Here is a 22500-nt window from a genome sequence, read left to right on the forward strand (position 1 = left end):
GACTAAACTAAACCAAAAAAAGTGATTCAGTTTAATCAAACTAAATTAAATTAAACAGAATATGAGATTTAATGTAGACTAAACAGAATTTTGTTTTATTATTGTTGTATGTTTTATGATGGACCTACTAAAAAAAATAAATGCTTTTCTTTAGGAGTGGGAGTTACTGCATGGTCTATTACAGAAATTTCACTTTTTTGTTTAGATTTTTTAATGTTATAATTGAAAAAAAGGTAAAGATTCCCCCCTGCCAAACTTCTGGCCCTTTCCCTCTCTTTTTTCTCATTATGACTTGCATGACATCATCAAAAATCCCTCCAATTGCTGTGATACATCTATTGATAACCAAAAGCAAACAATGGAATCTCCCCCTCTATCTCTTTACATTATCACTTAGCCTCCTAGGGGGGAAAGAAGGCGTCAGTTTAATCACTTGCAATTCACATCCCAACTGCCTTTCAGGAAAAAAATGCAGGATTTTCACAACTGGTGCCTCTCTTATTAAAAAACATTATTAATCAAAAACATTCTTCCATAAAAAGTTAGTTTCAGCAGAGTTGATTGAGAACTAAATAACAATAACAACAATAACACTACCTTCTAAGATAAGGGAGAAATACTGTGAAGCCATAAACATCACCCAAAATATAGATGTCTAATATATATGCCTATGTTAGGCAGAATTCAACTTGAGCCAATGAGGGAGCCCTCTGTATATTTTTTTTCTGGTAGAAATAGTAGAAGTGAAATCTTCCTCAAATGATAGTATATCATTTTAAATGTTGGGTAATGTAATTGATAGTACACCATGGTCATGGCCAGTAAGCCTTTAATCAGAGGTTAGCTCGATCAGGGCTAACTTTGAATTAAACATGTAGCAATACTATTTAGCCTGATATAAGACAGTCTTTCCATTCTCATTCAAGAGAGAGAGAGAAAGGGAATCATAATTTCGCTCCAGTCATGACTTTCTGAAGGATATTCCTGGTAATCTTTGCTAATTTAGAAACAAGGCTTGAAATTTTGCTGGGAGTGGGGGAGGGGTTAACAAGGGTTAACAAATTACATTGCCTCTTCAGCTGGTACTTATTTTTATTTACCTCAAAAGGATGAAAGGCTAAGTCAAACTTCAATGAAATATGAACTCAGAATGTAAAGAGATAAAGGAAATGCTGTCAAGCATTTTATCCTGAGCAGTAATGATTCTGCCAGCTCACCACATTAATTTTACTGCTAATAATGATGGGAAATATCTGTAAATGAAGAGTGGGTTGGGCCTTACAGCTGGCTGATTTGCAGAGATCCTAGTTTTGTGTGGAGTTCATCTGAAGTAAGGTCTATTCCTAGAGATTTTGCTGGTCTTCTAACAACAGGGAGATTGTCATATTGAATGTTCTTGATAACCCAGCTGAACAAAGCTACTCTGTCTTTCTGTTGATGCTGTTGTTTAACCGTCGTTCAGCCCTGCTACAAAGATCCTACAATCAAAGTAGTTACAGCCATAATCATCCCATCCTTTTGTTCCGGTGTTGTATATCTAGGTTTATATTATCCAATGTTTTCTTTTTTTTAAAGCAAGTAGGCGTTGCAATGTAAGAGCAACATGTTTGGTATTTCTTGCTGGTCAGTATATCATGAAAAGCCTACCCTATTGGCTTGCCATATCACCATTCTAAGTGAAGGAGGTCCCTTGTGCGATAGCGTCTACAGTATTTAAGGAGGGCTTTCAAAGTCTACTATCACTGCCACACCCTTCTTCAGACATAAAAATGAAACTCTGTGTGTGTGTGCACACATATATAGATGCATTGGCTTATTAGAAATTTTTCAACTGAAAGGCACACACACACATATATATATATATATATGCACATATATATGCATATATGTATATATGCATATATATGTATGTATGCATGCACATATATGTGAATATGTATATATGCATATATATATATATATATATATATATATATATATATATATATAGATGTGTATATGTATATATGCACATTTATATACATATATGTATATATATCTATATATAAACATATATTTATATTTGCCTTTCAGTTGAAGAACTGTTAACAAGTCACCCTTATTATTTATATACGTGCGCACATATATATATATGAACTTTATATATATATACACATATATAAACACATATAGACGAGCATACACATACATATGTCTGTGTGTATGTGTGAAGGAAGGCGTGTGGCTTAGTGGTTAGGGCATTCGGCTCACTATCGTAAGGTCCTTGAGCAAGACGCTTTATTTTACATTTTCACATTGCTCCAGTCCACTCAGCTGGCAAAAATGAGTAGTACTTGTATCTCAAAGGGCCAACCTTGTCACGCTGAATCTGAGAACTACGTTAATTGTATATGTGTCTGTGGTATGTTCAACCACTTGGACGTTAATTTCACGAGCAAGCTGTTCCGTTGATCGTATCAGCTGGGACCCTCGTCGCCGTTACCGACGGAGTGCTCCTCCATATATGTATATATATATATATATATATATATATATATATATATATATGCACATACATGTATATAGATGCACATATATGTATATATAATATGCACACAAACATAACATACTCAGCGGCACCAATAAGCAACGTATTTATTGAGAGGACAGCCTTCTGTCTCCAGCCAGGGATTAAAGAAAATATGTATATAGATGTGTGTGTGTGTATATATATATATATATATATATATATACACACACACACACGCGCGCGTGTGTATATATGTATATAATATATATTAATGCATGTGCGTATGTGTGTATACACACATACTCACACACACACACACAAACCCACACCCGCACAAACACATATACTCACGCACACGTATACAAGAATATATATATGTGTGCGTGTATGTATGTGCATATATACATATAAGCATACGTACATTACGTTCATAAACTTCTGAACATACGTAGTATTTTAATGTTCAAGTGGAAGTGTATTCAGGGGAGATAACTCACATGTTTACATGTTTTTGTGTGCACATGTGTTTTGCAACGTTCTAACCAATCTGTGTTCAGTTTCGCCTCACGTCACCACATCGCGATTTGGAATGCTCTGGTCAAGATATGGACATGCTCCAACGCTCAACCGTATCCTTGGTTGACTAGGTTAGTCAGCTGGTTTAATGTGTGTTTACTGAACAGACAGATACAGTGACAGGCCTTCGCCACATCAAACGGTACGTACAGTTGTTGAATTCGTAAACCTATAAATAGCTGGATAAAAGAACTCCAGGAATTAGAAGCTAATGGGGGAGCATCGCCTTATACGTTTGCCTTGCTAGAAATAACTGTCAAATTATCCTCAGGTCGCACTGTAGCGTGGTAAAATAAAACAGGAAGGACGCATAGGTTAATGTTACTATTGCTACATCATGCATGGAAGAAAAAAAATAAAAACGACGGGTTTGCTTCAGCTAAAACACCTTTGATCATATATAGTCTGCTCTATCAGGGCTGACCAGGGCTAATCCACAACAGCAACAACTGCTACCCCTATTATATCTACTAATACTAGTTCTTAAAAACTAACGAGATATCGTTCGAATTGTTTAAAAAAAAGAAAAGAGACAAAGAAAATAAAACGTGGAAAAGAAAAAAATGAAAATCAAAGCAAAAACAGATATGCATTGGATAATGTAGTCGTAGATATATGTCTCAAGAAAAATAATAAAATCATAGTAAACTCGAAGACGTATCAGTTTGCAACTGTCATGCTTTTTTGATCTGAGGTTCGCTCGGTCGGGGTTGGCCTGGGGCTAAACTACAACGAGAACCGAAAGAAGTACGTCTTAAATAGTTATATAAGATTCAGTTCGCTAGGAAGACCGCTTATTAAACGTTTTTCTTTACGTTACCACTTTCCGCTTTCCCCCACTTGTAAATATATCTACCAACAACGCTTTTTCTCTCCCCCTCTCTCACTCTGTGTCTCTGTGTGTAAATATATATATATATATATATATATATATATATATATATATATATGTATATACACACACACATATATGCGTGTGTGTATTTCTTTGTCGCGGCAACAGTAAACTGTCTCGTAGTCCTCCGTCGTCAACTGTAAATAAACAAAGCAATAAATATAATTAATAGACCCATTTTATAGGTGAATCCTGTCATTTTTGTTGTTGTTGTTGTATTCCTCGGGGGGTCGATTAAAATTATGATATTGCCGTGCTGTCGGCAAACTTAATTCGCAATAATTAATCCAATGTATAATTAACATAACTGTGAGAAGGTACTTGGCCTTGATAGACGAGGTAGGTAATTCTGGATCCTCAAGGCTCCTCGAATGGCACTTGGTGACCTGTCTCCCCCTCCCTCCGGCTGGGACGTCGCGTTTCATTATATACACACACACACATATGCATGCATTCATGCATACATACATACATATTCGATTCTGCACGAGTCTAAATCCGTTTGTGTAATTTGTCCTTGTGTGTAGCCCTCATGTGGCACCTTTGTGGTAATAGACAAAATCATTAGCGACATTTCTTGCATTCTGGGCTCAAATCCCACCGAGGTCAACCTTGCTTTTTAGCCTTCGAGGTCGATAAAAATGAAGAACCAGTCAAATACTAGAATCGATTTAATCGACTATCCTCCCTCCCCGAAATTTCAGGCTTTGTGCCTATAGTAGAAAGGATTATTATTATTATTATTATTATTATTATTATTCAGTAGTTTTATTTTTATAATGTGCTCTCACTTCACTACCGAGCGCAGCTCTGTGTGCCTTAGGTATGTGCTTATCATTATTATTATTATTATTATTATTATTATTATTACCAACAACATAGCCGTAACTTTATAATCTGTTTATTTTCTCCTGACAACAATGCACTGAATTATTCTCTTCTTTTCAGTTTTTGTAATTATTTTACCTTTAATTACTTTAAAGTGGTAAGCTGGTGGAATTGTTAGGGCATCAAACAAAATGTCTAGCAGTATTTCTTCCAATTCATTACATTCTGAGTTCAAATCCCACTCAGGTCAACTTTGCCTTTCATTCCTCCAGGGTCATGTACTACAGTTGATGTAATCAACAACTCCCCTCCCCCCATTCAAAATTGCTGGCTTTGTGCCAGAAATTAGAATTATTTTTGATAACTATGAATAATTTTCTTTTATCGTTTTGAGAGTTCTATTTGGTTTAACTCCATAATAATAATAATAATAATAATAATAATATCCTTAAACAAACCTTATTCAGGGACCTTTAGAGTGGGATGGGCTACTCAGCCTGAAGAAAATTCTAACTGGGCCCCACCTTCAAGGTCATGCACTGTTTATCTTGATATGAGATCACCATGTTGCACCCATGGTTGTGATGCATGTGCTTGATGTACCCTTATCAGATGGGTATATTCGGCTTCATAATTGTACCCCAGTGTCACTTTGATGGCATGTGCTGCTCTCTCACTCAATAATGATGATGATGGCTTAAAATTTTGGCACAAGGCCAGTAAGTTTGGGGGAGGAGATAAGTTGATTGCACCAACTCCAGTACTTAATAATAATAATAGTAATAATTATTATTATTTTGTTGAGGTATATTATTTTTTTACCACCAGAGCCTGTTCATATCTATCTACCACAAAATGTATATTATGGTGTTACAAAGCAGGAGTTAAATTTAAACAAGTTAAAGAGTAAAGTTGTTACTTAAAATATTGGGATGAATTATGTTTTCCTTAAAATTACACAAAATAATTAAATGAATATATATCTTTTACTTGTGTCAGTCATTGGTTGTGATAATGCTAGGGCACCTCCTTGAAGAGTCTTTTAGTCAAATTGACTCCTGTACTTACTTTTTTAAAGTTTGGTACTTATTCTATCAGTCCTTTTTCCCAAACGGGTAAGTTACAGGGACATAAACAAACCGACACCTTTTGTCAAGCGGTGGAGGACACACACACACACACACACACACATACACACAAATACATACAGCAGGCTTTTTTCAGTTTTCATCTATCAAATTCACTCACAAAGCTTTGGTTGGCTCGGGGCTATAGTAAAAGACACTTCCCTAGTGTTGGGTTCGGTTTTAGGTTCAATCTCCTTGCCATGCAATGACACTGAATGTCCCTGGCTGTAACCCTTGTACTGCTAATGTGTACAGTGCACTAACTCAGCCCTTCATGGAGCCTCTCCCATTTTGTAAGGCCCCCTTTATATCAAATTAAATATACTGAACTATTTAAATATATGGTTGATATGCATATATAAGGAGCAGGCATGGCTGTATGGTGAGAAGCTTGCTTCCCAGCCACATGATTCTAAGTTCAGTCCCACTGCATGGCACCTTGGGCAAGTTTCTTCTACTATAGCCCCGGGCTGACCAAAGCCTTGTGGGTGGATTTGGTAGATGGAAATTGAAAGAAACCTGTCGTGCATATGTGTATGTCTTTGTATGTGTGTTTGTCCCCTATCACTGCTTGACAACTGATGCTGGTGTGTTTATGTCCCTGTAACTTAACGATTCAGCAAAGGTGACTGATAGAATAACTACCAGGTTTAACAAAAAAGTAAGTACTATTCATTAAACTAAAAATTCTTCAAGGTGGTGCTCCGGTATGGCTGCAGTCTAATGACTGAAACCAGTAAAAGATAAAAGATATCGTTGTCATCATCATTGTTTTGAAGCTTCCTGGGTCAGATGAAATTCTGGATGCTCTCTACCTGTCCTCGGTCCTGTCCTCCACCGTTCCCAAGCAATGTAATATTTTCTCCTAGTCTGTGTTTTCATACAAGATTGAAAAGAAGCAACACTGCTTGTACGACATTGATGCTTGTTTACAATTGGTGCATGTTGCCAATGCAAGAAGACACGTGCATGCACAGGCACGCGTTGACACACATACTCACACACACACACACACACGGCAGGCTTCCTTGCCCCCAGTTTTTATTTTGTCTACCAAATTTATTCACAAGGCTTTGGTTAGCCTGGGGCTATCATAGAAGACATTTGCCCAAAGTGTAGCACAGTGGTATTGAACCTGAAACCACATGGTTGTGAAGTGAATTTCTAAGCCACATAGCTGTGCCCATGCCTTTATTTTAAAAGTATTTAGCAAAATGTATATATATATATTAAGTGCACATATATCAGGTTTCATAATATATATATGTATATTTAATATGCATATAAGATATTTATATAAAATAATGTCCCTCATATCTCACCCTACTGTTTTGAAAGAAAAACAGGAAATACACATTGCATGCCTTGTGGTATTGAGTTACATCCCTGTCCATTCTCAGTTCTACTACGTATGATCTAGTTGTCAGCTAACTTTTGTGGGGTTCACTTTATTGCAAGTATTCAAACCAGGGTTTCCCTTCCACCAGTCTGGGAGGCCTTGTAATAAGTCATGGGTGTTGCCCTTTCCTTCCCTGATTAAGTCATAACAAATGACGATGATGATGAGGAGGAGGACTAATGATAATGGTGCTATAACTGAGACAAGGCAGATGATGTTCATGGCTTTGATTATGGTTATGGTAATGATGATGGTAATGTTAAAGTGGGTTACCAGGTATATTGATGTGCTGCTTCCTGTGGTGCTAACCCCGGGGTCATGGTTTCTTCTTTCATTTTGCTCAACTATCTATGAGGACCTGCAAAGGTCAAAGACACAGCTCTTTTTTCTTGCATTAAATTATACTCCCATCAACTTCCAGTACTCCCCGCCACAGACACACACATTTGCTAAACTTCTTCAGAACTTGTGACCTTGTGTCTATATTAGATATTGCTAATTCATGTTTTAATGGAGGTTTTTTAAGTATTTATATATCGACTGAAACACTGCTAACCCCTTCCCTTATTACCTATCATATCTATTCTAAGTAACTGGTACATTACATTACTTTTTACACCAATTGTCTTTCATCCATCCATTCATTTTCACTACCCACCCACTGTTCCTGGGCGGGTTGTCTGGGTAGTGTCCTCAGGTATCTCTTCCACAGGGTCCTAATGTTATCCTGCTTTTAACAATTTGCTGTACTTTAGCGGACTTATCAAGCCAAGTGAAATCATAGTTGTGACTGGTGCTAGTAACATGTAAAAGCATCTGTGCTAGTGACTTATGAAAGCACCTGTACCGCAGACACATAAAAGCACTCATGCCAGTGACACATAAAAGCACCCATATTAGTGACATGCACAAGGCATCTACTACAGTCTTGGAGTGGTTGGCATAAGGAAGGACATCCAGCTGTAGAAACCAATCAAAATCAGACTGGAACCTGGTACAGCTCTCTGGCTTACCAGATCCAGTCAAGCTGTCTAACCCATGCCAGCAGGGAAAGTGGATGCTAAATGATGATGAGGATGATCCCCCAAGCGTGATCAGGTGAAAATATGGATATTACCAAACCATCTTCGTCTACCCCTAGGTCCTCTGCAAAGTTGGCTCAGCTTGAAGAATCCGTATTGTGATCCTTTCATGTGACATCCTAATAACATGTTTATGGTACTGAAACTATGACTTTTTGATGCGGAGAAATAACTCCTACTTGGCATTGTCTCTTACATCAAGCATCTCTCTGAAAGAATTCAATAAAATTTTTGAGAGATAGCGAGAGAGACAGCGTTTTCTGGCAGATGAAAGTATTGACTGATCTGCCTTTTTTAAAGCTGTCTAATGATATTTTCTTCCATATAAGGTGAGATCACTATATGTTTGCTGGACTCGTATTCAACAAAGGAGTTTTTTTATATAGTCACTCAACCTGCTGAAAGTGGCACCCTAATCTTCCTTAAATTAAGCTCTGCCATTGTAAGCAAGTTAGTATGGAAAGGGTTGAGACTGTCACTGACTGTAATAATACAAACTTCTGATTTTCAAATGATCTAACTTAAAAACCTTCCATCAAAATTTCACATTAATTTCTGTTTCAGACACCAACTTAGTAATGGCTAAGTTACAAAAAAAAAAAAAAAAGGAAAAAAAAAAATCACTTTTAATTGTGGAGCTTGAAGTAGATAAAGCTATAAATCAGTGGGGCTCAACCATTTTTTATGCATGGAGCCCTTTGATTCTTATTTTACTCTATTGGGCCCTCATAGCCATTCAGTGTTTAAAAAATTCTTATATTTTTATAATTGAATATTATTAGGAATTGTTTTAAAAAAAATTAAAATAATTTGTGGATTGTAGAAGTATAAGCAATTTACAGAATATGAATTTTAACAATAAAATCTTAAAGGGCCCTGGTTGAGAATCATTGTTATAAATAATAGTATATAAATTATTGGGCACAAACTGATGGATCGGAAAACTTGAGGATTATTGACCAAATTCAAAGTTCTGCTCAACTGAAACTATGTAAACTGAGGGACAACTATATATATCTGGATCGTGGGTTCAATTCCCTAACTGGGTAGCGCATTGTATTCTTGAGCAAAACACTTCATTTCACATTGCTCCAGACCATCTTTCGATCAGTGCGGAATGTTGCCCTGCTCACCTAGCCGGAGGGGTGGCATCGTTTGAAGGCTAAAACAATGCAAAAGTGCATTGTGACCAGCGATGTGAAACAGCATCTGATAGCCTGGTTGGTCACATGATCATATGATATATATATATATATATTTATCAATATTTTGCTCAAGTATATATATATATATATATATATTGAGTAGACTAAGAAAAAGCAGAATCTCTACCTTTGTTAATAATTACTCTTAAATGGGTAAAACGGTAAATTTTGAGAAAGATATATGCGATGACAATTGATTCAAAGAGTTTATTACTTGTAATTATTAATAGGAAATTGGAAAATGAAATGATTATTATTGGAAGATTGGAAAGTGAAGGAAACCAAGCATCAGTCTATGTTGGTTATTTTTTTTTTCAGCCTAATCATCATCACTATCATAATCCAAACCATGCTTACCACTGCCATCTACCTCGTCTCATCACTCATGCCTACACACAGATATATGCAATAGCCTTATGAACTCCTGTCTTATGTTGGTGCTGAAATAAGATGCACAGTAAAGTATCTGTTCATTCTAGTTTTTCTATCACCTCTGTTGTTGCCTCCACTCTTCGCATCTCATCCCTGCCCCTGCAAGGGAACAACAATAAATAGATAAACAACATGCCTAGCATCAAAGGAAGACTACTGAACCATTAAATTTCCACTCCCCGATTACACTTAGCTCTACTCTGCTTCATTCTCTGCAAAAGTAAAGAAAAGAGCCACCTGCTAATATCCTGCCCCGCCTGGTTGTTTGTGCATCTTGGCACAGACCCACCTTAACTTGTGCAGGCCTAGGAGGAGGAGGAGGAGGAGGAGGAGGAGGAAAATATATGAGAGCATTGAGAAACAGTAGCAGCTGTGGAATATTGTTGTTGCTGTTGTTGTTAGTGGTGGTGGTGGTGGTGGTGGTAGTGCTGAGTAGTGCTGTGTAGCCCCCGGTCAGATTTATGGCACCAAGAGTAGCATTATTGTCCGAACAACTAGGCATAACCCAGAGATCTATTGCTCCAGATATACTATGTCACCTGCCTAACTGAAAATCACACAGCACAGTCCAACATGCTGTGGTTGATCTTCCCAGGTGCATTGTTGCAGACTGAACATGTTCTTTCTCTCTCTCTCTATTGACCAATTGACCAAGCCTGTTTATGTACATCTGATGTTGTTCGTTAGCTCCACAACTGCTCTGACCTATGACTAAAAGCATTCCAGCCATGATCATCCTGTCTTTTTTCTTTTCTTCTTTTGCTCCTTTGTTGGATGTATATATACCTATCACTAACAAGATTTAGATTTAAGTGGATTTGGTTGCTATTTCTAGTAGGTTTAGTGACCATGCAGAGGCCCCCTTTTGGAAATTCTGGTGGTGATCAAAATGGAAGCAGGTGAGATAGACCTGTTAAAAATAGTAAATAAATCTCCCTGCAATTTCACCCTACCATCTTAAAAGAGGAAATAGTTTGTTGAGGTAATTAGGAAGCAACAAAATTCCCCTCAAAACACACTTTGGTATCTTAAAAGAAGTGGTGGCCTTCAAGCAAATGAGGATGCCTCAATGTGGTTACTTAATGTTTTAGAAATAGTAGCCACATTTTCCTCATATCATACCTTACAATCTCAAAAAATAAAAACAGAAAAAGGACATATTTGAGAATGTAACCCAAACACACTATGCCTAGAAAACATAGATGGGGTGGTCACAGATGGTATGCCTGTAATCAATTTTTTTTGTATGTGTCTTGAACCATGGGACCAACCGGGCCAGTTACCTAGTTTTCATGGCATATAGAAGTCAAGGTCACAACGTTCCCTCTGGAGGGAGGGTTACTTATTTACAGCTTAGGGGACTGGAGCAATACAAAATGCAGTGTTTTACTCAAAAATACAACATACCAGCTTCTCCTGGACTTGAAACCATGACCTAACAATTGTGAGTGCAATACCCTAATGCAGTGGTTCCTAAACTTTTTAGAGACACGACCCACTATTTATGACACCAGTTTATGGCGACCCACTTAACTCTACTGGGTTAAAAACTATTTATATTAAATGTGAAACAAAACGTTTTATAACTGTTTCAACGTCTCCATACCCTATGGGCAGGTATTAACTCTAATACAAAACCTCGAAGCAGTAACTGTTATTGGCTCGATCAGTGTTGTACTGCGCCTATTTAAAGTTCTCTATAAATAGGTAAAAACAGACTTTACCTTTTTACGATTACGTACAAATAAATAATTTGAGAAAATGACCACCTCTGATTTGTTAAATTCGTGAAAAAAGCCTACTGCTTGATAAAACAACCAGTCTGGTATTGAAAACATGAGTCTTGAACTCTCTCGTTAGACAGCAGTTAATCAAAGCTAATGCGTAATTTTATAACTTTTTGCAACCCACTAGGATGCCGTTCGCGACTCATAGTTTGGGAACCACTGCCCTAATGAATTTTTGCATATGTCTATAATCAGAGGACATTTGCATATGTCTACAATCAGAGACTTGCTCAGTTAGGACTGATGTGGGTCTAAACAACAACAACTACTACAACAAAACAGTTTACTACTCTGTGCCATACTGTACATTTGCAGTATATTCTAATATATTCTGCCCCGCCGCCTTTTTTTCTCAGCCAATAGGATGACAGTTTACTGCTGTTGTAAGCTCCGATCCATATCATGGACTCTACTGCTACTATTAATACATATATCATGTGGTCGTGTAACTGACCAGATTATCAGATGTTGTTACACATAGCTGGTAACAACGCACTTTGGATTGTTTTAACCATTGAATGGTGCCACCCCTGCCGGTTGGGTGAGCAGGCCAAACACTCCCTCCTGATCGAAAGGGGGCTGGAGCAACATAAAATGAAGTGTTTTGCTCAAGAACATAACATGCCGCCCGGTCTTGGAATCAAGCCCACAATCGCTAGATCATGAGTGTGACAGCCTAACCGCTCGGCCATGCGCCTTCACACTCCTACATCTATGATCACTACTGCATATATAATCACAGTCAAACATCCAGATATACCTACCAACAGCTCAAAAAGAAAACTACGCCATCACTGTAACGACATTAACACTCTCTCTCTCATTCATTACATTACACAGTTCTGCGCTACATAGCCACTATGCGATTGCTTCACCGATTAGAAATAGCAGCTAAATCTTCCACTGAATCACATGCCACTGCAAAACTAAAAATATAAAACTGACATATTGGATAATGCAATACTAGTTACCCGTTTAAAATATGGGATGGTCACAGCTGGAGTACCTTTGATCATGGATCAGCTCGATTTGGGCTGACCTGGGACTAAGCTGCAATAACAACACTCCCTGTACTGCTATAGGCTTTCATTTTTTTTTTTATTTAGTTGGTAGGGATATGATTTGTTGCTGCAGTAAGCTCCGCCCAGCAAGATCCCACACCCACTACAAGCATAATCACTCAAATATAATTGTTTCTAACGAAAGCTCAAGGCTAGAAATTTAGAGGAGTGGGTTTGTTAATTAAATTAACTCCAGTGTTTGACTAGTATTTTATTTTGTCAACACCTGGAAAGTTGAAGGGCAAATTTGATCTTGGTAGGATTTGAACTTGGAATACAAAGTGATGCGTCTAAGTACTGCAAGGCATTTTGTCCGACATTCTGTCAGTTCTGCCAATCAACTGCTCTGATATTCAAGTTAATAATGACGACAAAGTGAAAACCTGACTTTGTGGCTAGAGTATATTCAGCTCATGATCATTAGGATGTGAGTTCAATTCCTGGCAGCACGCTATGTCCCCGAGCAAGACACATTATTTCATGTTGCTCCAGTTCTCTTAAATGGCAAAAATGAGTTGTACCTATTATTCAAAGGGCCAGCCTTGTCATATTCTGTTTCATGCTTAACTCCCTGAGAATTCTGTGGGAGGTAAGCATGCTTGTGAAATGCTCGGCCACTTGCACATTAATTACATGAGCGGACTGTTTCATTAATTAGATCGACCAGAACCCTCAACGTTGTTGTCATAACCAATAGAGTGCCAGTCAATGAAGATAAAGGGAAAGTATTTGGTGAAGATAAATTTGTGCCTCAGGGGATCACTTTTATTTATTGAAAAAGCAATGTGTGTGTATAACGATGTTTTATAAGGCATGAATGACACGACAGACCTTACTCTTTGCATATAACTATCTAGAACTTATGGTACTATTGGAAAAAAAAGTCACTAACATATTCAATTAACCCTTTTGATACCAACCCTGCTGAAACCGCCTCTGGTTCTGTAGTACAAATGTCTTGTTTTCGTAAGTTTTGAATTAAAATCTTCCACCAAACCTTAGTCACAATTTATGTTCCTAACACTAGCTTAATGATAACTAAGTTATTTTACTAAATTCTTTGTTATATTTAAAGTAATTCAAAGAAACCCAGAGCATCTCAAAATAAATACGGTAACGAAAGGGTTAAGAGCTAATATCTTTGTATGATAGTCAATATCTGTTGTATTTTTTTCCCCACTTGGAGTTTTCATTTTATTTCTAGACATAGTTGATGTCTCCACCGTTACATTGACAACTGGTGTTGGTTGTTTATGTCCCCTGTAACTTAGCAGTTTGCAGAAGTGACCAATAGAATAAGTACTCAGGCATAAAAAAAATGAACAAAACACTAACTACTGGGGTCAATTTTTTAAAACTTAAGCCTTGAAGGCAGTGCCCCTAGATGGTTGCAGTCCAATGACTGATATAAGCAAAAAGATATTCTTGAGAAACAATATGTTTATATTAATTTCTTATTAATTTAAATTAGTATAGTCTGTAGTAGAGTTTCAAACGATTTTGACTTAAGTGTTTTCATTCCCTAGTTTACATCGTACAATCATGAAATGAATGGGAAATCGTGATAACGAGAGTTTTGCATTGCATTCTAGGATCACTGAAATGATTTTGCTGTGGTGTAATTGGTTCACATTCAACTCCCAGTCATTAACGAAGTCACTTCCTTGAAAAGTATCACTCCAATATAAATGGTTAAAGGGGAATAAATCCGTGTTTATTTGTGTGTGTTTGTTGATTGTGTGGAGGGAAGTGTGTTTGTATGTGTGTGTATGTGCATGTGTGTGGATATATACATATATCCACATGTATACATATATGTGCGTATATACATACACACACACACACATCTATATACTCACATATAAATAAATATGTATGTATGTGAACGTATGTATATATCCACACACACATGTCTAGTATATATATATATATATATATATATATATATATATATATATATATATATATATATATAAAACTTACTGTATAAAGGTAACGCGTGCGTTCTGTCATGATACAAACAATATATGAGTATATGCATATATATGTACATGTATGTATATACGTTCATCTACATGTACATATAGATACATAACTGGGTACATGATGTGGAAAAAGAACAAGGACAAAATGGTAAACAAGGTGCAACAAACAAGCAGGCCACATAGAAACATCCCCTTCATCAGCTGCCACTATTAAAACTCCGTTTCGTTTTCCTGTCTTGTTTTCCGTCCGCCACTACCCTCCACGAAAACAATCTAATTTGTGTTCGTGGGAAGAACCATTTTAACGATGCGTACTGCCTTAATTCTTCGAAACGCCGGAGTTTTAATGGTGGCAGCTGATGACGGGGATGTTTCTATGTGGCCTGCTTGTTTGTTGCACCTTGTTTACCATATTGTCCTTGTTCTTTTGCCACATCATGTACCCAGTTATGTATCTATATGTACATGTAGATGAACGTATATACATACATGTACATATATATGCATATACTCATATATTGTTTGTATCACAACAGAACGCACACGTTACCTTTATACAGTAAGTTTTAACTATTTTTCTAACGCGACTCTCTCTATTTCTATCTCCCCCTCTCATTCTTCCCTCTACTGTTCTTCGCCTCTACCTGTCACTACTTCTCTCTCTCTCTCTCTATCTCTTGTTACTCGTCCTTCGCCTCTCACCGTTACTACTACTATCTCTCTCTCTCTCTCTCTACCTATCATTGCTCACTTTTATTCTACTTCCTCCCCTCCTTTTCCCTCTGCTACTCTTTCTCTTCACACAGCCTTGGTCACGTGTGTCCAGCTGCTATTTCTTTTCGTTCTTGGAATCACCAAGCTCGCACGTACTTCTTTGCCCCTCCTGTACGTTGCTTCACAGCGTTCAAGACATACACACTTCACGTCTGGCTGTACAGCCTTTTTGTTTGTTTATTTCACCGTTTCGTTTTCCTGTCTTGTTTTCCGTCCGCCACTACCCTCCACGAAAACAATTTAATTTGTGTTCATGGGAAGAACCATTTTAACGATGCGTACTGCCTTAATTCTTCGAAACGCCGGAGTTTTAATGGTGGCAGCTGATGAAGATGTTTCTATGTGGCCTGCTTGTTTGTTACACCTTGTTTACCATTTTGTCCTTGTTCTTTTGCCACGTCATGTACCCAGTTATGTATCTATATGTACATGTAGATGAATGTATATACATACATGTACATATATATGCATATACTCATATTGTTTATATATATATCTGTATACATTAATATATATATATATATATATATATATATATATATATATATATATATATATATATCTGTATGTATTTATATTCATGTGCATATATATATATATATATATATATATACGCAAACATATATGAATATTTAATGTTAGTTGGCATTGCTAACAATATTTATGTTACATCTATTTCTACAAACCACAATTACATTATACACTTGTTTATGTTATCTTTGCATAATATGTATATTTTTCTGACTATGGGCACAATAAATATATGTACATGTTAATTAATCTCTATTACAGGTAATTTCATTAATTGTCTTAAATCAATCTCAAAATATAACTCACCTTATTTATATATATATATATATATATATTTTTTTTTTTTCCCTCCCACTAGGTTTCCAAGAAAATGAGTGAAGGGGAGAGTTTCAAATCTGAAGGTTATGGTGATATGGTGATAGAGAAACTGAATATTTTGCGCAACAACAGTGAATTATGTGATTTCAAAGTATCTGCTGAAGGAAAAGTCTTTGAGGTAAAAACATTTCCACTATTACTTTGCCTCTTTTGTTCATCATCCTCTTAACACTTATCATTATTTAGCTCAGGGGTTTTCAAACTGTGGCCCGCGGACCACAGGGGGTCTGCAAGGACAAGACGGGGTCCGTAGACAGCAAATACTTTTTATGGGCAATTTGATTTTATATATGTTTTTTAATCGAAATTGTTTAATTGACAATAAACATATTTGTTAAATACTGTTAAATAAATAAATGCAAAGATATATGTTATGTTAAGCAAATAGGTAAAGCCTGAAATATAAAGGGGTCCGCAAGTCAAAAAGTTTGAAAACCCCTGATTTAGCTCATGTTCAACCCTGATGTGGGAGATCTGTTATCAAAGTAGACGAGATGTGAACTGTAACCCTAAGCTTCTCCTGTTTATGATGGAAAAACTTCCATCCATAACCTATCCTCCAGTGTAATCCGATATAATCCTAAGTTTACTCTATTCTAGCAGCTCTCTGATCAACCCTTTTGCATTGATACTGGCTGGCTGAGTGGTTAGATCGTCGGGCTTGCAATCATGAGGTAGTGAGTTTGATTCCCAAACTGGTCTGTGTGTTGTCTTCTCGAGCAAGACACTTCATTTCCCATTGCTCCATTTGCCTCGGAAGTAACTTCCTAGGTGCAATCCCATGGTCTTTTATCACTGAAGTGAGTCTTTACTCATTATCCTTTATCTGACCCGAGTATTCTACTTATTTTATGTTCAAAGTAGTCAGATCTGGCCTCTTACACCTACCTTACCATGTCATTTTACAAATAAACAATCACCTCAATGAAATGTCAAAGATATAAGAAAATGCCCAATTAATTCAAAATAATGTGAGTAAATAAACATTACATTTGACAGAGTAATTGAAATGCTAAAGGACTACAAGCATTTCATCCATTGCGGCTTTCTTTGTTGTGTCTTTTTCTCTTTCAAACAATCCATTTTGGAGTACATTAGACAATGTTCTCTTTTCAAATAGTTTGATGTGACTAGTTGGTTAAGAAGCTTGCTTCACGGTGAGCTGGCAAAAACGTTAGCACACCGGGTGAAATGCTTAGCGGTATTTCGTCTACCACTACGTTCTGAGTTCAAATTCAGCCGAGGTCGACTTTGCCTTTCATCCTTTCGGGGTCGATAAATTAAGTACCAGTTACACACTGGGTCGATGTAATTGACTTCATCTCTTTGTCTGTCCTTGTTTGTCCTCTCTATGTTTAGCCCCTTGTGAGCAATAAAGAAATAAGAAGCTTGCTTCACATGTCCTGAAATTCCTGGTTTGATCCACTTGCATGTTATCTTGGGCAAATGTTTTTTTTCCCATGGTCAGGATTGATCTTGACCCAACTCATGTAAACACAATTGAGCAGAAGTAGGCAGAAAGAGTACCTGTAATTCAAAGGACCAACCTTCTCACACTCTGTGTCATACTGATTGTACATGAAGATTACCTTAAGAGTACAACAGCCTGTAGAATAATGAATACTCAGCCACTTATTCAGTGAGCTGGTACCACAGTTGATCCAATTACTGGAATCCTTATTATCATAAATGACACAGATCCATAGACTTAGGATATGCAGCACCTAAGGGAAGTTTTTTTTTTTTACCATACATAGCCTACGGTTGAGCCAAACATAATGAACTAAATTGTGTAGATGGAAATAGATGGATTAATTTATCACCTGTTCATAGGTGATAGATTAATCTGTCATTTGGTTTCATTTAAATCTTTATCTGGATCTGACCAAAGCAAGTAAAAGATAAATAGAAAAAGATTGTAGAAGTATAATCATTTTATTGCAGATAAATTTTCACAATAAAATTTTATATGGGCCCCTAAGGGTCATGTAGACCCTGGTTGAGAACCACTGGGTTTGGTGATACTTTGGATAGTACCTTGTAATGAAGAGTATTGTTGCATGGGGGCACTAATGGACATCACCACCACTGTTACTACTTCCTAACAGCTATCGCTACTACTTACACTGCCACCCCCACCCACATCACTACCCCACAGCTACTGTCAGTACTACTCTTAATGCCTTCACTACTACTATTGGGTTGTCCGGAAAGTTCATACCGATTTTTAAAGGAAAGAAAAAGGTCAATAAATACTTGCCATTACATTTTTAATCAACCAAATACGAGCCATTTTGTTGCACAATGCGTCTCCATCTTTCCTTTAACTTGAAAATACCCTCTTCCCAGAATTGAGGGGGTTTCATGGCAAATAAGTCAAAAGGTAAGCTAACTATAAATCGGCACAAACTTTCCGGACAACCCAATACTACTACTACTACTACTACTACTACTACTACTGCTACTTCTACTACTACTACTACTACTCTCTTCACTATTTTTTTTTCTTTTTATTCTTCAGGTTCACAAGGCATTACTGGCAGCTGCTAGCGACTACTTCCGAGTGATGTTCCGAGGTATGATGGCCGAGAGCAAGCAGGACACAGTGGACTTGAAAGGTGTAACTGCTGATGGACTGCAACAGGTGATAGACTTCATATACACAGGTAAAATGTCGCTGTACTATGACAACCTCACCGAAATCATCAACACAGCCAGCCACCTGCAAGTGTCCTACGCCCTCGACTTGTGCAGCAACTACATCAAATCTCTCATGACATTTGACAATGCCGATGACTTCCTCAGTATTGCTGACACATATTCTCTGGAGAAAGTCCTACTACATTGGGATGATATGATTTTATCAAACTTTCATGAATTCAGCAACAGCCAAGCATTTCTCAAACTCAGTGCTCAAAAACTTGTCAAGTACCTTTCGTCCAATTTGTTATGCACTGTCTCCGAGTATCGTTTGTATCAATGCTTAGAAAAGTGGCTGGCTGTAAGTCCGTCACGTATTACAACTGACAGCAGCATCCTTATGCCTCATTTACGTTTTCCTTTAATGTCTCTCATCGAATTAACATCAATTAAGGACAGTGAACTTTTCCAGAAGGTGCCCAATGGAGCGCAGTATATTGCCAAAGGCTTCCAATATCACATTGACTGTAAACAGGGACATCCTGTCATCGACGAGTCATCAACAATCCGGACTAATACATCGAGTTTGGTGCTTGTGCACCATGGAACAGCATACATGCCGTTTCAAGTAACATCTTACAATCCGGAAAACAATAAGTTTTTCCGGCTTTTTTCTGATGTCAATGGCAGCAGGGACTGTCGTATTGCCGTCATTGACAATTTTGCCTATATTTGCCGTGTTGTTGATTTTGGTGGCGGCACTCTTATGAGTTCATTATTTAGATTTGATCCGCGACACTTGGTTGGGCAGGAATTGCACCCAATGAAACAACTCCGACTTGATTTTGCACTCACTGCACATAAGCATTGTCTCTATGTGTTTGGCGGTTCAACTGAACAGTTTGCCATTCTTGACTCAGTTGAGTGCTACAATGTCAAGACCAATATGTGGGAAGAGCTGTTGTACCTGCCCAATCCGGTCCACTCCTTAGCGACAGTTGTCCACGAGACACGAATCTATCTGTCAGGTGGGGTGACAGGCCAGGAGAGGCAGGCCACAAACAGCTTTATGTGTTTCAACATTCTCACGCACAGATACGAGGTGAAGCCGGGCATGTTCTATGCGCGTCGACTCCACGACATGGTATCTTTCCAGGAAAAGATATATGTTCATGGTGGCATTCCAAGACAAGGAATCCCACTACACGGCCAGATTCCAATCGAGTACTTTGACTTGGCATCAGAACAATGGACCATTTTGACCTCGTCCACTCTGAGTGGACGTTCTGTTGGACACTATATAGTGTTTGAGAATCAGGTTTTGTGCTTAGGGCACGAGCATCACCGAGCTACAGAAGATGAGATTTGGGTCTACGACACCGTGGTTGACGACTGGTCTAAGTATACAAAAGCCCCGCAGCGAATGAGTTTGACCACTGCAGTATGCATCCAGATGCACATAAACTTTAATGAAGAGAAAGTGGCCAAGATGGTGTTGAAAGACAAATGAGTTCTAACTGATATTACAAAAAATACCTCCAATAGGCTAGATATCATTGCCTCTCACAGGCTTGATATCATTGCCTTCTGACAGGCAGGATATCATCAATCACTGATAGATCAATAAATAAGCCTGATATCATTACCTCACATAGGCAGAGACAGTTGCCTCCTCCAGGAGGCTAATATCAGGCTGATATCATTACCTCACACAGGCTGACTTTGATATCTCTACCCCTAACAGGCTGATGTTACTACCTCCAACAGGAAGCTGATGTCACTACCAGTTTGAGGCCAATATCATTACCTCATACAGGTTGATATCAATTCCTCAGACAGGCTGATATCATTTACCTCATATAGTAGCACTTTATTATTATTATTTTTATGATTATTATTATTATTATTATTATTATTATTAATATTAATATTGATATATATATACTTTTTTTTTGGCAGTCTGGGCGATTTTACTGTTCGTTTTATTTTTAATTAAAAAAAATACAATACACATTCTTTTTTTTTTTCAAAAAATGTTTATCTGTTGTATTATATAAATGTACACACAGACACACACACATATTTATATTCATTGACATGTATATAATCTCCACATGCATACCTATTTCCTTAGATACACACACACACACACATATACATAAATGTCCCTTCACATGCTTACACAATTTTTACATTTGGACACCCATATATGTATGTATATAAATAGTACTTATACATATATATATGTATATAAATAGTACTTATACATATATATATGTATATAAATAGTACTTATACATATATATATGTATATAAATAGTACTTATACATACATACATACATATATACACACTCACACACATGCATATATTGATATGTATATGTGTGTGTGTGTGTGTGTGCATATATATTCTCTTTTATCTACTGACCTCTGACTGTGCTGTGACAGCATTATATACACATACTCCATGTACACACATACACTCATACTCATTTGTGTAAGTATAAATAGCTCATAGACATACTCTCTCCTGAAAAAATATGCTTATTAATTGTTCCAGATTTTGAAGGAATTTGCCTTTTTGTTATTGCATCTCAGGCACAATGGTATATTACCATATTCTATTGATATAATCTCATATAGTAATGGTTTATTATGATCTATTATTAGTACGTTAGTAAATACCAATAGCACGTGGTAATATAGCTATTAACATATACAAATACCGATGTTATCTCAGGCATTGGCAAAAAAATTCTTACTAAACACGTTAGCCTGAAATGGTTAAAGTGCTTAGATTCCTGACCATTGTTCATAGTTTCAAATTCACATGCAGGGGTTTTATTTTGTCTTTGGGGCAGACTCTGTACATCTATCCTACACTGTCTCAGTTCATCATAGTTGTCTGCAATAGACACCAGACGTTATTGGGGAATGTCATTTATGATAGACTAGCCTTGTCTCTAGAGGAAGCGTCTATCTCTTTGTCTCTCATTTTTGTGTCACTACAGAAAGTGGAACTAGGACCAAGTCCCAGTACTATGGTCCTTGAAGTAGGTTTTGTGAAAAGGGTTAACTACAGGTATTATTCTACAAACACTGCCCTTCACCATCGAACTATCATGCACGCTTTTATGTGGATGAGAATGGAAACATCGTTTCTGTTTCATCTATGTTACCTCTACATGATTTTGTGTGTGTACTTATGTCTGTTTGTGTGTGTGAGAGATTAGATGTTCATGGAAGTATATATATCTGTATAAAACATCAATGTGTTTATATTTGCGAAT

The 22500-nt window shown here is 37.1% G+C and overlaps 1 protein-coding gene across 8 annotated transcripts in view; it reads left to right on the plus strand.

The window, feature by feature from the left end:
* The window catches only part of LOC106877928 (kelch-like protein 26), a 330015-nt gene that overhangs the window by 306023 nt on the left and 1492 nt on the right, over positions 1-22500 (plus strand). For 7 of the 8 annotated variants that reach the window (XM_052967155.2, XM_089350854.1, XM_052967157.2 and 4 more), the window contains 2 exons: positions 16550-16687; positions 19091-22500. The exon at positions 19091-22500 is cut by the window's right edge and continues 1492 nt beyond it. In XM_052967155.2, coding sequence (XP_052823115.1) covers positions 16550-16687; positions 19091-20719 — 1767 coding nt within the window. In that variant the 3' untranslated portion in view covers positions 20720-22500. Of the gene's footprint in view, positions 1-3010; positions 3228-16549; positions 16688-19090 lie in introns of those variants that run through there. The other variant, XM_014927002.3, reaches the window with a different exon arrangement.

The sequence above is a fragment of the Octopus bimaculoides genome, chromosome 4 (genome assembly GCF_046866305.1).
Source record: "Octopus bimaculoides isolate indiv1 chromosome 4, ASM4686630v1, whole genome shotgun sequence".
Classification (NCBI taxonomy): domain Eukaryota; kingdom Metazoa; phylum Mollusca; class Cephalopoda; order Octopoda; family Octopodidae; genus Octopus; species Octopus bimaculoides.